Source organism: Chaetura pelagica, unplaced genomic scaffold, assembly GCF_000747805.2.
Source record: "Chaetura pelagica isolate M959 unplaced genomic scaffold, ChaPel_1.0 scaffold24, whole genome shotgun sequence".
NCBI classification, from domain to species: domain Eukaryota; kingdom Metazoa; phylum Chordata; class Aves; order Apodiformes; family Apodidae; genus Chaetura; species Chaetura pelagica.
In genome coordinates this window covers 5,001,373-5,012,947 of record NW_009953077.1, presented here as the reverse complement: position 1 = coordinate 5,012,947, position 11,575 = coordinate 5,001,373, and the positions used below count along the sequence as shown (strand labels likewise).

General features: G+C 48.1%; 1 protein-coding gene across 1 annotated transcript in view; it reads right to left on the bottom strand.

The window, feature by feature from the left end:
- Positions 1-11,575, bottom strand: part of CACNA2D2 (calcium channel, voltage-dependent, alpha 2/delta subunit 2) — a gene marked incomplete at its 3' end in the record, with an annotated part of 172,639 nt that overhangs the window by 107,227 nt on the left and 53,837 nt on the right. Inside the window, exon 2 of the mRNA XM_009996966.1 lies at positions 4,925-5,041. Coding sequence (XP_009995268.1) covers positions 4,925-5,041 — 117 coding nt within the window. The remainder of the gene's footprint in view (positions 1-4,924; positions 5,042-11,575) is intronic.

The window sequence follows — 11,575 nt, the reverse complement described above, 5'->3', positions numbered from 1 at the left end:
TGCTGAATGCTGACCCCCTTCGCTGCCTGCCCTGCAGACCACATGCCACCAGGACCAGAGGACAGCAATACCCCCAAAAGCAAGGGAGGGAAGAGAAAGCCGCAGTGCCCACATTGCCTATTTCTCACCAGGTCAGTGTCACTGAGAGAGGAGGGAGTTGGGAGATGCTCCAAACTGGCCTGAGAGATGCTTTGCTGCATGCCAATTTTTGCAGCTCTTTAGACAAATGAAACCTTTTATTGTCCCTATCAGGGAGCAGAAGAGCCGATAAAGACTCTGCTCACCACATACCTGGAAGGAAAAAACTTAGGGCTATCAGAATTGTTAAAGGGATAAACCTGTCCAATTAAATCCTTCTGCACTCTTGATATATGCTTCTGCCAGACGTAAATGGAGCTTGGAACTTGTCCCAGCTAACAGTAATGCACTGAGCATTCAACCAGGACTAAAAGCCCAGCCAGGCTGAGCTGCTCCTCCCGCCATGTGCCCGCTGACCAGCTCTCAGCCCCGAGACGCCGGCTTGGAAAGAACTTGGTGGCAAATGCACCCCACTCCCACCTCCTCCTCCATCAGAGGATCCTAAAGCACGTCCAAGTACTAACTGCACCATCACATCCGAAGGAATATGCAAGGAAAAAATGCCAGTAAGTGGGAAAACCCAAAACTGAAGGGGGAGGATGGTGTGGAAATCAGAGACAAAAGCTGAGAAATCTGCTTAAGGCAGTAAGAAAAGCTGAGCCTTACTCATCTCCAGATCAACCATCTTTGCCATGCACCTGAGCTGAAGGAGCAGGAGCCCTGAACCGTTCTGCCAAACCCCTCCTTCACCCCACATGCTCATCCCAAACTGGAGCTAACTGTGTAGCAAAAACACATGCAGTTAAATCCCACAACAACAGGAAAAACAAACCTCACAACCTTTTCTCTCAACTACTGTTTAAGTGTTAGCTTTCTCATCATCAGCCATGCAAGGTGCACCAAATCTACATCATACACACATATCTATGTAAAATCCACACACATATATAAAATACACACACGCTATGAATTACTGAGACAAAAAGTGTCACTTTGCTGCACCTCTGATCAATGCATTGTATTCAACATTTACTGCACACAGATGAGCTCCATCAGAAATACAACAAACTTCACCTAAAGCCAAAAGATGTTGGCAGTGATGTAGAATATGTCAAACTAAAACAGCTCTTTGGAAGAAATGCCAGCCTAACCATGCCACCAGCTTCCCATGGGGACAATGCCAGAGCCTGCAGACATTCACACCATGTTTTATGGGAAGGGAGGTCTCTTTTTAGAGATGGGGAAGACCACCAGAACAGACAGCAGTCTTTAGGCTGGTCATGGTGTCTAAATAACTCACTTCAGGGCATAACCCACTCAGTAAACTGTGGGATGTGCTGCTTACAGGAGGCAAAGCAAATTGTCTGTGGTTAAACATTTGAAGGATGAAGCAGTCAATATCCAAAAGCAGCCTTTGCAAGAACTGTATAAAAAGCAGAAACAAGCCTAAAACATATCCTAGGATCTAAAATTTCCAGCTCTCAGCCTCCTCCTCCATATAGTAAAAACTCCTTTCTCCCTCAGTCTGTGGAGCTCTGGGAAAGGACGGATGCAGAGGCACCGCTGGTGCACTTCACCTAGTGTTAGGAAAGAAACAGATCTGAGGTGTCCATAGACCGGAGAGGGGGTAGACCCTCCTAGGTCCTGCAACACCACCAATGACTTTCTCTTGCTCCTCTATAACTTTTTTTTACTGTTGAGATGCTTTTGTGGCAATAGGAGAATTTCCTGAGGCTTTAGGTTTGCGCAGCAGCGATGATGCGGCAGCCCCTCAGCTGTTTGCACTGATGCTTTCTGAAGCCTTTTGTCACCTCAGCAGCTCCCCCACCATCCTCTCACCTTGATCTACGCTGGCTGGCATTGCCAGCACAGGTGAGGAAGTGGGGCTGGGCTGCTGAGGTCTCCTAGGTGGCCATGAGCAGCAGATAAGGCTGGAGCATTCAGGGACATGGTGTGGGAGGAAGAAGCAGCTCTGCAGGCATACCAGGAACAGCAAACAGCACAGAGAAGGGCAGAAGAGATGCTCTTGTGTCCTGGGCAGATGGAGAAGGCAAGGGGCTGGATTTGATAGCAAGGGAGTTGGCTCATCTTCACCAGACTCAGCAAACAGCCACAGAGGCTTTAGAGGAAGGGAAGGTCTCACCACTGTGGTGAAGTGGGGAATCCTGGACAGGCTACACTGAGAGAAGAAAAGAAAGTGGAAGAGAGAAAAATGCCCCTGGGGTTTGGGAATTCAGAGACAGCAGCTGCCCCATGCCCACCCCCAGGTGATGGCTTTGCCCTGGCTCCACCAGCAGCAAACTGCAAAGGCTGGTGTCCTTAAAAAGCTCACGAAAGAAGCCCTGGCCTACAGGTACATATCTCTCTGGACACATATAAAGGCAAGGAGGGGTCCAAACACATGAGAGATTGAAGAAGAGAGATAAATTTAAGTAAAAACAAAACAAAACACAAAAAGTTGCATAAGAATTTACTTGGCAAACAACCTGTAGAATTCTAGTCTGAGATGATGTTGATCCCCAAGCCAGCCAGCTGTGATTCCTAGAACCAGGAAAACACAACAGGATTTGTAGTAATTTGTCAACCTGCCACCTCATTCCTTTCCACCTGTGAAGAAAGATGGCTTTCTTAGCCCTAACAAGGGTAAGATCATGAGCATGGACATGAGCAGCCCCTTAAACCTTGACCCAGCTGGGAACATACCTACTGTTTCCTTACACCTTCCCTGTAGCAACATCCCTGGAACCTCCCCACAATGCAATACTCTAAATTTAATGTCATCTTCTTCAGGACATACTCCACCTTAGCAGTATCTTTTATTTCCATTTCAAAGGAAAGTAGCTGTACTTTCGGTATTGAAGACCATCTCTTCTACCTTCTCTCCTCCTAAATATTTGGAATAGAAGGCAGCTGAACCTCCGAGCCCAAAGATGACTGTGAGGACAGGCTTGAAGCAATGAAATCATCATGGAGAAAGGGACCTGGAGGATGCTGGGGAAAAGGGCAGTTAGTGGTGATAAAATACCATGTCAAATAGAGGCTGCTGTGTGTGACACAGGGTACAAGTCCCCCAGGAGCCAGCAGCAGATGCTCTTCCCTAGTGCCAATTGGAACAGGTGGGAATCACAAAAAGATCTTCCTAGGAATATTTCTGTCCCATGATGAGACTGTAATCAGATATGATGGTCTGGAACAGAAAAGAAGGGACAACATCCAAATAACCAGCCCCTTGTAGATGACTGTTATTTTATGAAGCAATTACCCTCTTTGCCACACACCCCTGGCTCCAGCACTCCTCCGAATACCACATGTGAAATCAGTGTCCTGCTAGTGCCAGACCACACCAGAATGCTGCACCATGGCTGGCAGGGCCAGACAGCCCAGTTTGGGCTTCTTTGTGCTTGATTTCTGCTTCTTAGAAATGCAATGCACGAGGCAAGAAACTACGTATTATTAGCAAGTGCTCTGCACACAGTTTAATAAAGACACATTAATATTTTAATGTAAAAACAGAGGAAAACAGGCTCTTTGATGGCTGGCCTGAATCACCACCTATTCAGAATGTCACTCTAGAAGCGTGCATCCCACCATCTGTGCCCAAAGGCTAGCTAGCACCTTCTTACAAAGCCTCACCAAAGCACAGGCACAATCCCTTGTCTCTCCTGCAGCAAAGAAGACAGGGAGGCATCTTCTCAGTAGAGTGAGTAAATGAGTGAAGTGACAATTCGTGTTCAAGGAGAGGATCCATTTCTCCCTCCTCACCTGCTCTTGCTGATACATGGAGTCCCACCTGACTCAGATGCTGAAAAATACATTTCAAGAAGTCATCATCAGTCTCATGAGTCATGAGAGTAGGGAAGGAAATGACTCCAGGAGGGATGATTCAACTAAGTAAAGAATTGAGACAGAAGAAAACACAGGCTGGAGAGTGGAAGAAGCTGCAGGAGCCCAACTGCTTCAAAGGAGCATAGCACAAGGTGGAAAAAATTCAGAAGATCCCACTTCTCCCCCTCCCATCTACTTGCCCATTTCTATTTTTTTTGCCAGTATCACCAATCTAAGATGCCAAGAATTTACATGCACGCTGGATGTAAGAGACTGCTCCATCTGGCGACTTGTGCTCTGAAGGAGCCCTCTTGAAGGGACAAATTCAGGTCATTATGTCCACTACAACAAAACAGGACCACATGCTTGTTACCTAACCAGTGCTGCCAAAACCAATCCTCTGCTTTGGGTCCAGCATCAGGCAAGCTCTTAACAGTGCATCAACCAATTCTGCCTTGTTACAGCTACCATTGGGTTTTACCAAGCTGGTACCAAAAGCAGGTGACCTCTCTCCACTACAGATAAAACGAATTTATTTTTAAAAGTGTGCTACAAAATAGATTGGAAATGTACACAAGCACCCATGAGGGCAACTCACATTTGCAGTCAGTCACAGGATTCAAGTACCAGGCACCAGCACAAACATTTGAATGCATCCTCTCCTCAACAGGAAAAAACCCCTACTTGTCTGAAACATGTCCATGAGCTGTATCAGAGACACCACAGGGTTTTGCTGTCACTCATATTCTTGTGGCAGCACCTTCAGATGTTCACATGATGGTGGGAGGAGACAAAAAGGAAGAAGATGCCTACAGTAGATCCTCACATGATATGTCCTTGCCTCACACGCCAGACATACTTCACATGAATCTGTGTGACTGCAGGATGCAGTTCCCAGAAAAGGCCACATACCCATAGGAGTGACTTTGAAGCTGAGACTATAGTGCTGCACCAGCATCAGCCCTCTTTTTTAAACTGAAGGTGTCAGACAAAGGATCAACACACATGTCCATCACCTTACCTTTAAAGCACGGACTTTCTTGGCCAAGAGGCTCTCAATGTCTCCTGCAACCTTCTCCACCAATTTCCTGGGCACATTCTCCTTGACTTCAAACAGGTTTCTGTTCTCATTGTAGATCTAAGAAGGGAAACAAGAGAAAGAAAGACAGTCAATATTAGAGACAAGTACAGCAGCCTTCCTACAGAAAAGCTGATCCTCTAACACAGACGAATTTTAGCAATGTGGATTAGGTAACAGAATCAGCTTTGAAAATGAGAGGAGCAAGGGAAGAAAGACTTTGCAACCAGGAAAAAAATTGGTGCCCACACCGTTGGCTTTCTAGCTGCCTTGTCTCTAGAGGAGCCATAGTAAAGTGACACCCTCAGGAAATCAGGATTTCTACAACTAGTCCAGAACTCAACCAGGCTGTGGTGGGGGAAGACACTGGGATTATCCTGAAGATCATCTGCAGTTACCTAGATTTGACTGTTTGCACCCAAAGCAGGAGGCTGTGACCTGTGGGCTTGCCCCTCCAAGCCACATAACACGACTGCAGGGGACAATGCCAGCACCAAGGAAAGTGCTGTTGGCATCAGTGCTGCCCCAACAAGAAGGGTCACTCAGTCCTACCACAAGACCTGGCAACCACCAGGCTCTCAGTCACCTCCTCAGATAAACTCCTGACTTTTTAACTTAGCTTGTCTGCACACTCAGATGCAACCAATACAGGGGAAAGGGAAGAGCTTTTACAATCAGCTGAGATTAGGAAAAACAAAACCAAAAACCAACCCATGCCTTATCTTTCTTAAGTAAGATACATGAAGAAAACCACCCAGTAAACAGGATTCTGCTGCAGGGCTACTTGCAAATACCTACCCTACAATTCCAGGCATGAAGACATCTGGCAGCATAAAACTCTCCAAGGAGAGCTGGACCTCCCCAAGGAGGTAGCTGACTCCATGCTTAGCTGTGATTTCCATGCTAAGCATGTCTGGCACCTACCCAAGCTTGCATGATCCTTGCGAGCTGAATCATTGCTTCCCATGGGGCACACTTTGCTGGAGCTCCATTAGAGATGAAATACTCTGCCCATAACTGCCATTTTCTTGCAGATCTGACCATGACAATGAAGGAAGAGACCAGGTGGTGCAGAAACCATTTTTTCACAAAACATCTGCCCTGATCTGCCCTGCATCTCAGAGCAGCACCCAAACATAAATAGCACACAAGCAGCTTCTACAAGACAAACACATACCTCAGAACCCCCCACATTTCACCCCGTGCTGGCAGCAGGAAGGCAGGACTAAGGAGAGGCTTGGCTAGAGACACCCACCAGGCTGAGACCACCACAACTGCTTCTCTTGGTGAAACCAACAAAAATATAGATACAGGTAGGTAGATGCCCAGGATCCGGACAGCAGTACCTCACTCAAGAACAGGATGAGACCCTCCTGATATGTTGGGAAAGTCCTTTCTCCACTCTTTTTCTTTTACAGATGTTTATGAGCTGGAGCAGGACACAACTCCACTCGCTGCAAGGCAGCTGGTGATGAATTCAAGAGCCTTAGCAGTGACACCCCCCTTTTCCCCACAGCTCCCCTTTCCTTCTGTGGTTAAACAAAGTGGTTTCCGAGGCTGAAGCCACAGCAGTACAATGGAAGACTAAACTAAGGGCTGCTCTTTTAGCTTTGCATGGTCCCTCCAGACTGACAGGGTTAATCATCAGGCTTCAACTTCGCTTCTGCAGATCTCACTGCTCTGAACGAGCTCCTTCCTTCTTCCAAGCCACCAGGAAATTCCTGATGGCCTTGTGTCCACACACACCAATACTCCATTCTAGCTCTACTACAGGCAATGGTTTTCTTTTTACCCCCAAAACACCCCAAGGGATTCAGGAACCTGCCCTGGCTGCCTGGATGGTAACCTACTTACCCCCATCAGTGAGGTGGCACACAACAGGCCAGACCTGCTCATTTCTTAAGTTTCTGAAGAAAACAGTGTTTCTGTTAATTTTCCTGGTCACTGACCTGCAAGAGCATGGCCCATGAGCCAAGAGCAGAGATGCAGCAAGTCAAACACCTGTGAGCTACAGCTGGTTCCTCAGTTCCTAAGAAACATGCAGAACTTGCCTCCAGTGCCTACCCTGAGGCTCTGCTCTCACAGGCTTCAGACCTGCCACTCTTCAAGGAAGGGTAACTCCAAGCATTGAATTTTCAGCCAACCTGATCCCAGGACTTCACTGAAATCACTATGGTCTCCAACCCACCTACACTTCACATCAATTTGGCAGCTCCTGAAGGGGCCTGCAGGAAAGCTGGAGAGGAACTTCTTAAAAGGGCATGTAGTGATAGGACAAGGGGGAATAATTACAAACTGAAAGAGGGAAGATTTAGATCAGATATTAGGAAGTAATCCTTCATTATGAGTGTGGTGAGACACTGGCACAGGTTACCCAGGGAAGCTGTGGATGTCCCATCCCTGGAAGTGTTCAAGGCCATGCTGGATGGGGCTTGGAGCAATCTGGTCCAGTGGGAGGTGTCCCTGCCCATGGCAGGGGGGTTGGAACTAGATGATCTTTAAGGTCCCTTCCAACCCAAACCATTCTGTGATTCTATGATTCTCTGAAGATTGCTATATAGGTTCAGTGACTCCAAAGAAGATGCTTTAGTAACAGAACACAATTTAGAGGCATTCTCAGATTCCAGCAGAAGTTACTTCTAGGTGTTCTTCACATCAGAGCTTCAGCCCCAAAAAGCACGTACTGCCAATAGCAAAACATTCTGTGCTAGAGAAAAATGCCCCATGTCAGCACAGAAAGGGTTAAAGCAAGGAAAGAAAGCTCAACACGAAGCAATATTCTCTCATACTCTTTTTTCCCTTTGGTAAGTACCAGCATAACAAAATGATGTGTTTGGAAGGCGCGCGCTACCTCCAGCTGAGCAGCGGCAATTAGGAAAGCAAAGAGGAGCAATCTTCAAGGAGAAAGCTTTGGGTAAGGAGGGCGTCCTGACATTAGTATTTTCCTATTATGAAACAGAAAATTGTCTGCTATTGGTTCCAGACAGAAACGGTGCCTGTCCACAAGGGAGGGAAAAACAGAAAAAGAAACCAGGAGACGTTCCTCCAGCCCCCTGTGCAGCTGCAGAGCTCCGCAGTCTTCTGGCTAAACAGTTCACTGGCGTTAATTAGAACAATCCAGCATGAATTAACAGTGGCCATATGAGCACCAGAACGTACCAGACAGGCAGGGGAATGAATGGTAGTGTTCCAGGCAATTAAGATAGCTTCATGCTCTCTATTCCAGCGTTTAGCTTTAGGTTGTTCAGAACTTGGCTGGGTTTTACTTATCTAAGGTGACATTTCCCATATTGGGCTTTTCCTTGAGCTGAATCAGAGGGCAAATTTTCTGGCCAAAGACATCCTAAACACTCCTCAGCAATGGAAAAAGCCCTTCATTTTGTCCAGATTAGAAAGCTATTCTCATTGAAATTCTTCTGCGATCCAGTGCTCTGGGACCTGGGGTTGAAATTTTTAACAGTTGTGACCTCAGAGTCAAGAAAATGCTACTTCTGATTCCATGTGGGTTCACTCACTTGCAGCCCTGCTGGCACCTTCAATGCTACTTCTGATTCCATGTGGGTTCACTCGCAGCCCTGCTGGCACCTTTAGGGAGAGGGGAGGTGCAGGTTGTGTGCTCTTGGTAGAATGGGTTTTACTTTGCAATCCCTTTGTGAACAAACGCTGTCCCCTCAGAACCTGTATGTACAGGCAGGGTGGGCAGCAACACAGGAACAGGAGGGGGAAGCCAAGTCCTGCAATGCTCCAGCCATGCTGAAACAATAATTGCCCCTGCATTAGCCAAGCTCAGTGTGGTTGGAAAACATGCAGTTACTGGACAGGAGAAGGGTCCCATAGAGTCACTGAATTACGTATGAAGGTGTTAGTCCTCAGATAGAAAAAAGGAGGAAGCTGTTGTATTCAAAAGATGGGGACTGAGACCAAATTATAAACTAGAAACCTCAATAAAAAGCCTGAGAAGAGCTGAAGCTGGATGCAGTATCCAGAAGATCCTGGCATAGCAACAGGAAAAGAGTCCAGCAGGGGATACTGAGAGTGAAGTAGTAAGAGGCAAGAGCACTGGGAAATACTAATGCAGGCAAAACAACAGAAAGTACTGAACTGAAATAAAAGAAAATAAATTACAATGGTGGCAGGTGGGGTGGAGAAAAATCAAACTGCTCAAGACAATCTGCAACATGAAAAATTTAATCCCAAATACATCTAAGCATAGTGCAATTACAGACAGCTGAGAAGATGATCTAAACCAGCACGGAAGTGCTACACAGCCTTGCTAAAAAGCAGAGCTGGTAACACAAGAAATTGCCAATACACGTTCACAGCAGCAACTGTATAACCGCAGAGGCAGATCTGACATCGCCTCAGCACATCTCTCCTCTAAATTCACTTGTTTGCCTTGCTCCTAATGCACAACATACAATGCTCATCTCTGCTATTAATTCCCTCTGGGCCTCAACAGCCCAGGAGCTGTCAGGGTTCAGAGAAAAGATTTGCTATTCCACAGTTCCCCAGGAGCTCACTCAGCACCATGAAACTAGGCAGCCTGAGAAGGAATAGAAGGAGCAGAAATACCTCCTGCCCCAAGTGCAGAAATCCCTCCATGATGAGCTGCCACGAGAGGACCCAGCAACTACCTGTAGGTTAAGGTAGGTGATAAAACACGGAGGAAAACTCTAGGCAGCTCCCATCAGCACCTGTGCCTTTGGGCCCCACTGGCAAGTAAAAACTGTCTTATCAGCCCCAGGCTTGCTGTTTCCTGCAGGCACTGGCCTCCCCTTTGCAGCAGCAGGGACAGTCTCCAGCCTCCATGTCCAGGACACAGACCTGGGCTGATCAGCTTGGTACAGTGATGCAGAAATGGTCTCTGCAAAGGGAATTAGTTGGAACAACAAATACTGCAGCAGGATACCTGCCCTTCAAGACACCACTCCCTCAGATGCTTGCCTAGTGCTTTTCCTGGAGCTTCAGGATCTGTTGGTCTCCATCAGTTAAGCAACTGTTAGGCCCATTTTGAGTCTCATCTAGCCTATGGTAGGGTCCTGCCATTCCCCAATGCCTCAGGAAGAGGAACAGGAGAAACCCTCAAACAGACTTGCCCATGCCCCAGGCACACAGAGCAGACCCCTCTGACAAAGAAGAGGCCTAGAGAAGAGTTACCCAGTAGCATAAGTGACAGGCAAGAGCATCATGAGATGGCCCAGATCAAGCAAGGAACATCAGCTGAGTGACAGGGAAGAAAAGGAGTGCAAAACCCCATAGATCCTGCTGGAAGATGGAGACTGCTCAGGGCCAGAGAGCAGAGACAGCACGATTCCCATCTCGTCCCTGCTGCACCTACTGTTGTTAAATTTCATCGTCTGGTGCTTATAGTTCTTACGATGATGGTAATCATCGTGGTGTCTGTTACATTAGGAGGATGCCAGCCTCCAGCCTCGGCACAGCGTCAGGGATAATCAAGCAGGCAGTGATAAAAGCAGTTACCAGCCTCGCTGACAGCCCGCCAGGACAACCGGTGCTGCCTGTACCACGACTCACAGAGCAGGTCACACACCACCGCAGGGAAGAGAGGCACAGGGACTGGCAGAGGCACAGGGATGGCTTTCTGGTGAAACAGGCATCAGCCAGGGAGGTGCTAGATCCTGGTTTCCCTGTCAAGGACTCAGGAAGGGGTAATGCAAAGGAAAGCAGCTGCAGGTCAGTAGTGCTGGCACAGCCCAGCGAGCGCTTTGCAAACCTACCACACACCAGCTCCCATGGACTCCACCAGCCCTGAGGAGGGGGCCCTGCGAGCACAGCCCCCAGCCCAGGCTCCTCAGGAGCAGTGTGGGCAGTGGCTCCCGCTCAGCCTGGCGCGTCCCCTGCCGTAACCTCTGCCTCGGCCGCGAGAGCCGCTGCTCCAGCAGCCTGCAGATGTGCTTGAGCGTGCTCGGGAGGCAAACAGCTTGACATTTGCTCACCCTGACTCCCCCCTCTCCTCCCGCAGTGCCATTTCCCTGCTGAGCTCCTTCCTTCCACCTACCTAAAAAAAAGCAGGCACCCTCCGAGCAGCTCTTCACAGCTTTCCTGCAGAAGCAGGACAGGGAAATGCACAGTTTAGCTGCTCCATGGGGATAGTCAGCTATAATCTAAGCAAACAAACCATAGAGCTAAGGTCTCCTTCCTTCAATAAAGAGCCTGCTCAAAAGCAGTGGTACCACAGAGGAGACTGGGGACGAGAGGAAGGCAGATCACTTGACCAGGGATGGTGACATGGAGCTGCACCAGCACTCCCTGCCTGCACGGGCACCCAGATCTCCCACCCTCTGTGGCACTGGCACCAACTAGACTTCTGCTTACTCAACCCAGAATCACAAGTCTCTGCAGCTAAGATTTCAGGCCTGCCAGTCCCAAAGCAGACCTAAGACTGCTACGCATAACTTAGCAACTAGTCAGGGATAAAGGGCTATGCACAGTTAGCCTGGATTATAGAAAACCTCTCCCGGCCTGGAAAGCTGCTTTTAGTCTTCAGCAGCCCAAACCCTTGTACAAGGAGCTCTCGGAGCAACAGGCCTGCCTGGGTGTCTGCAAAGAGTCCATTTCTTTCAAGGTGATTCA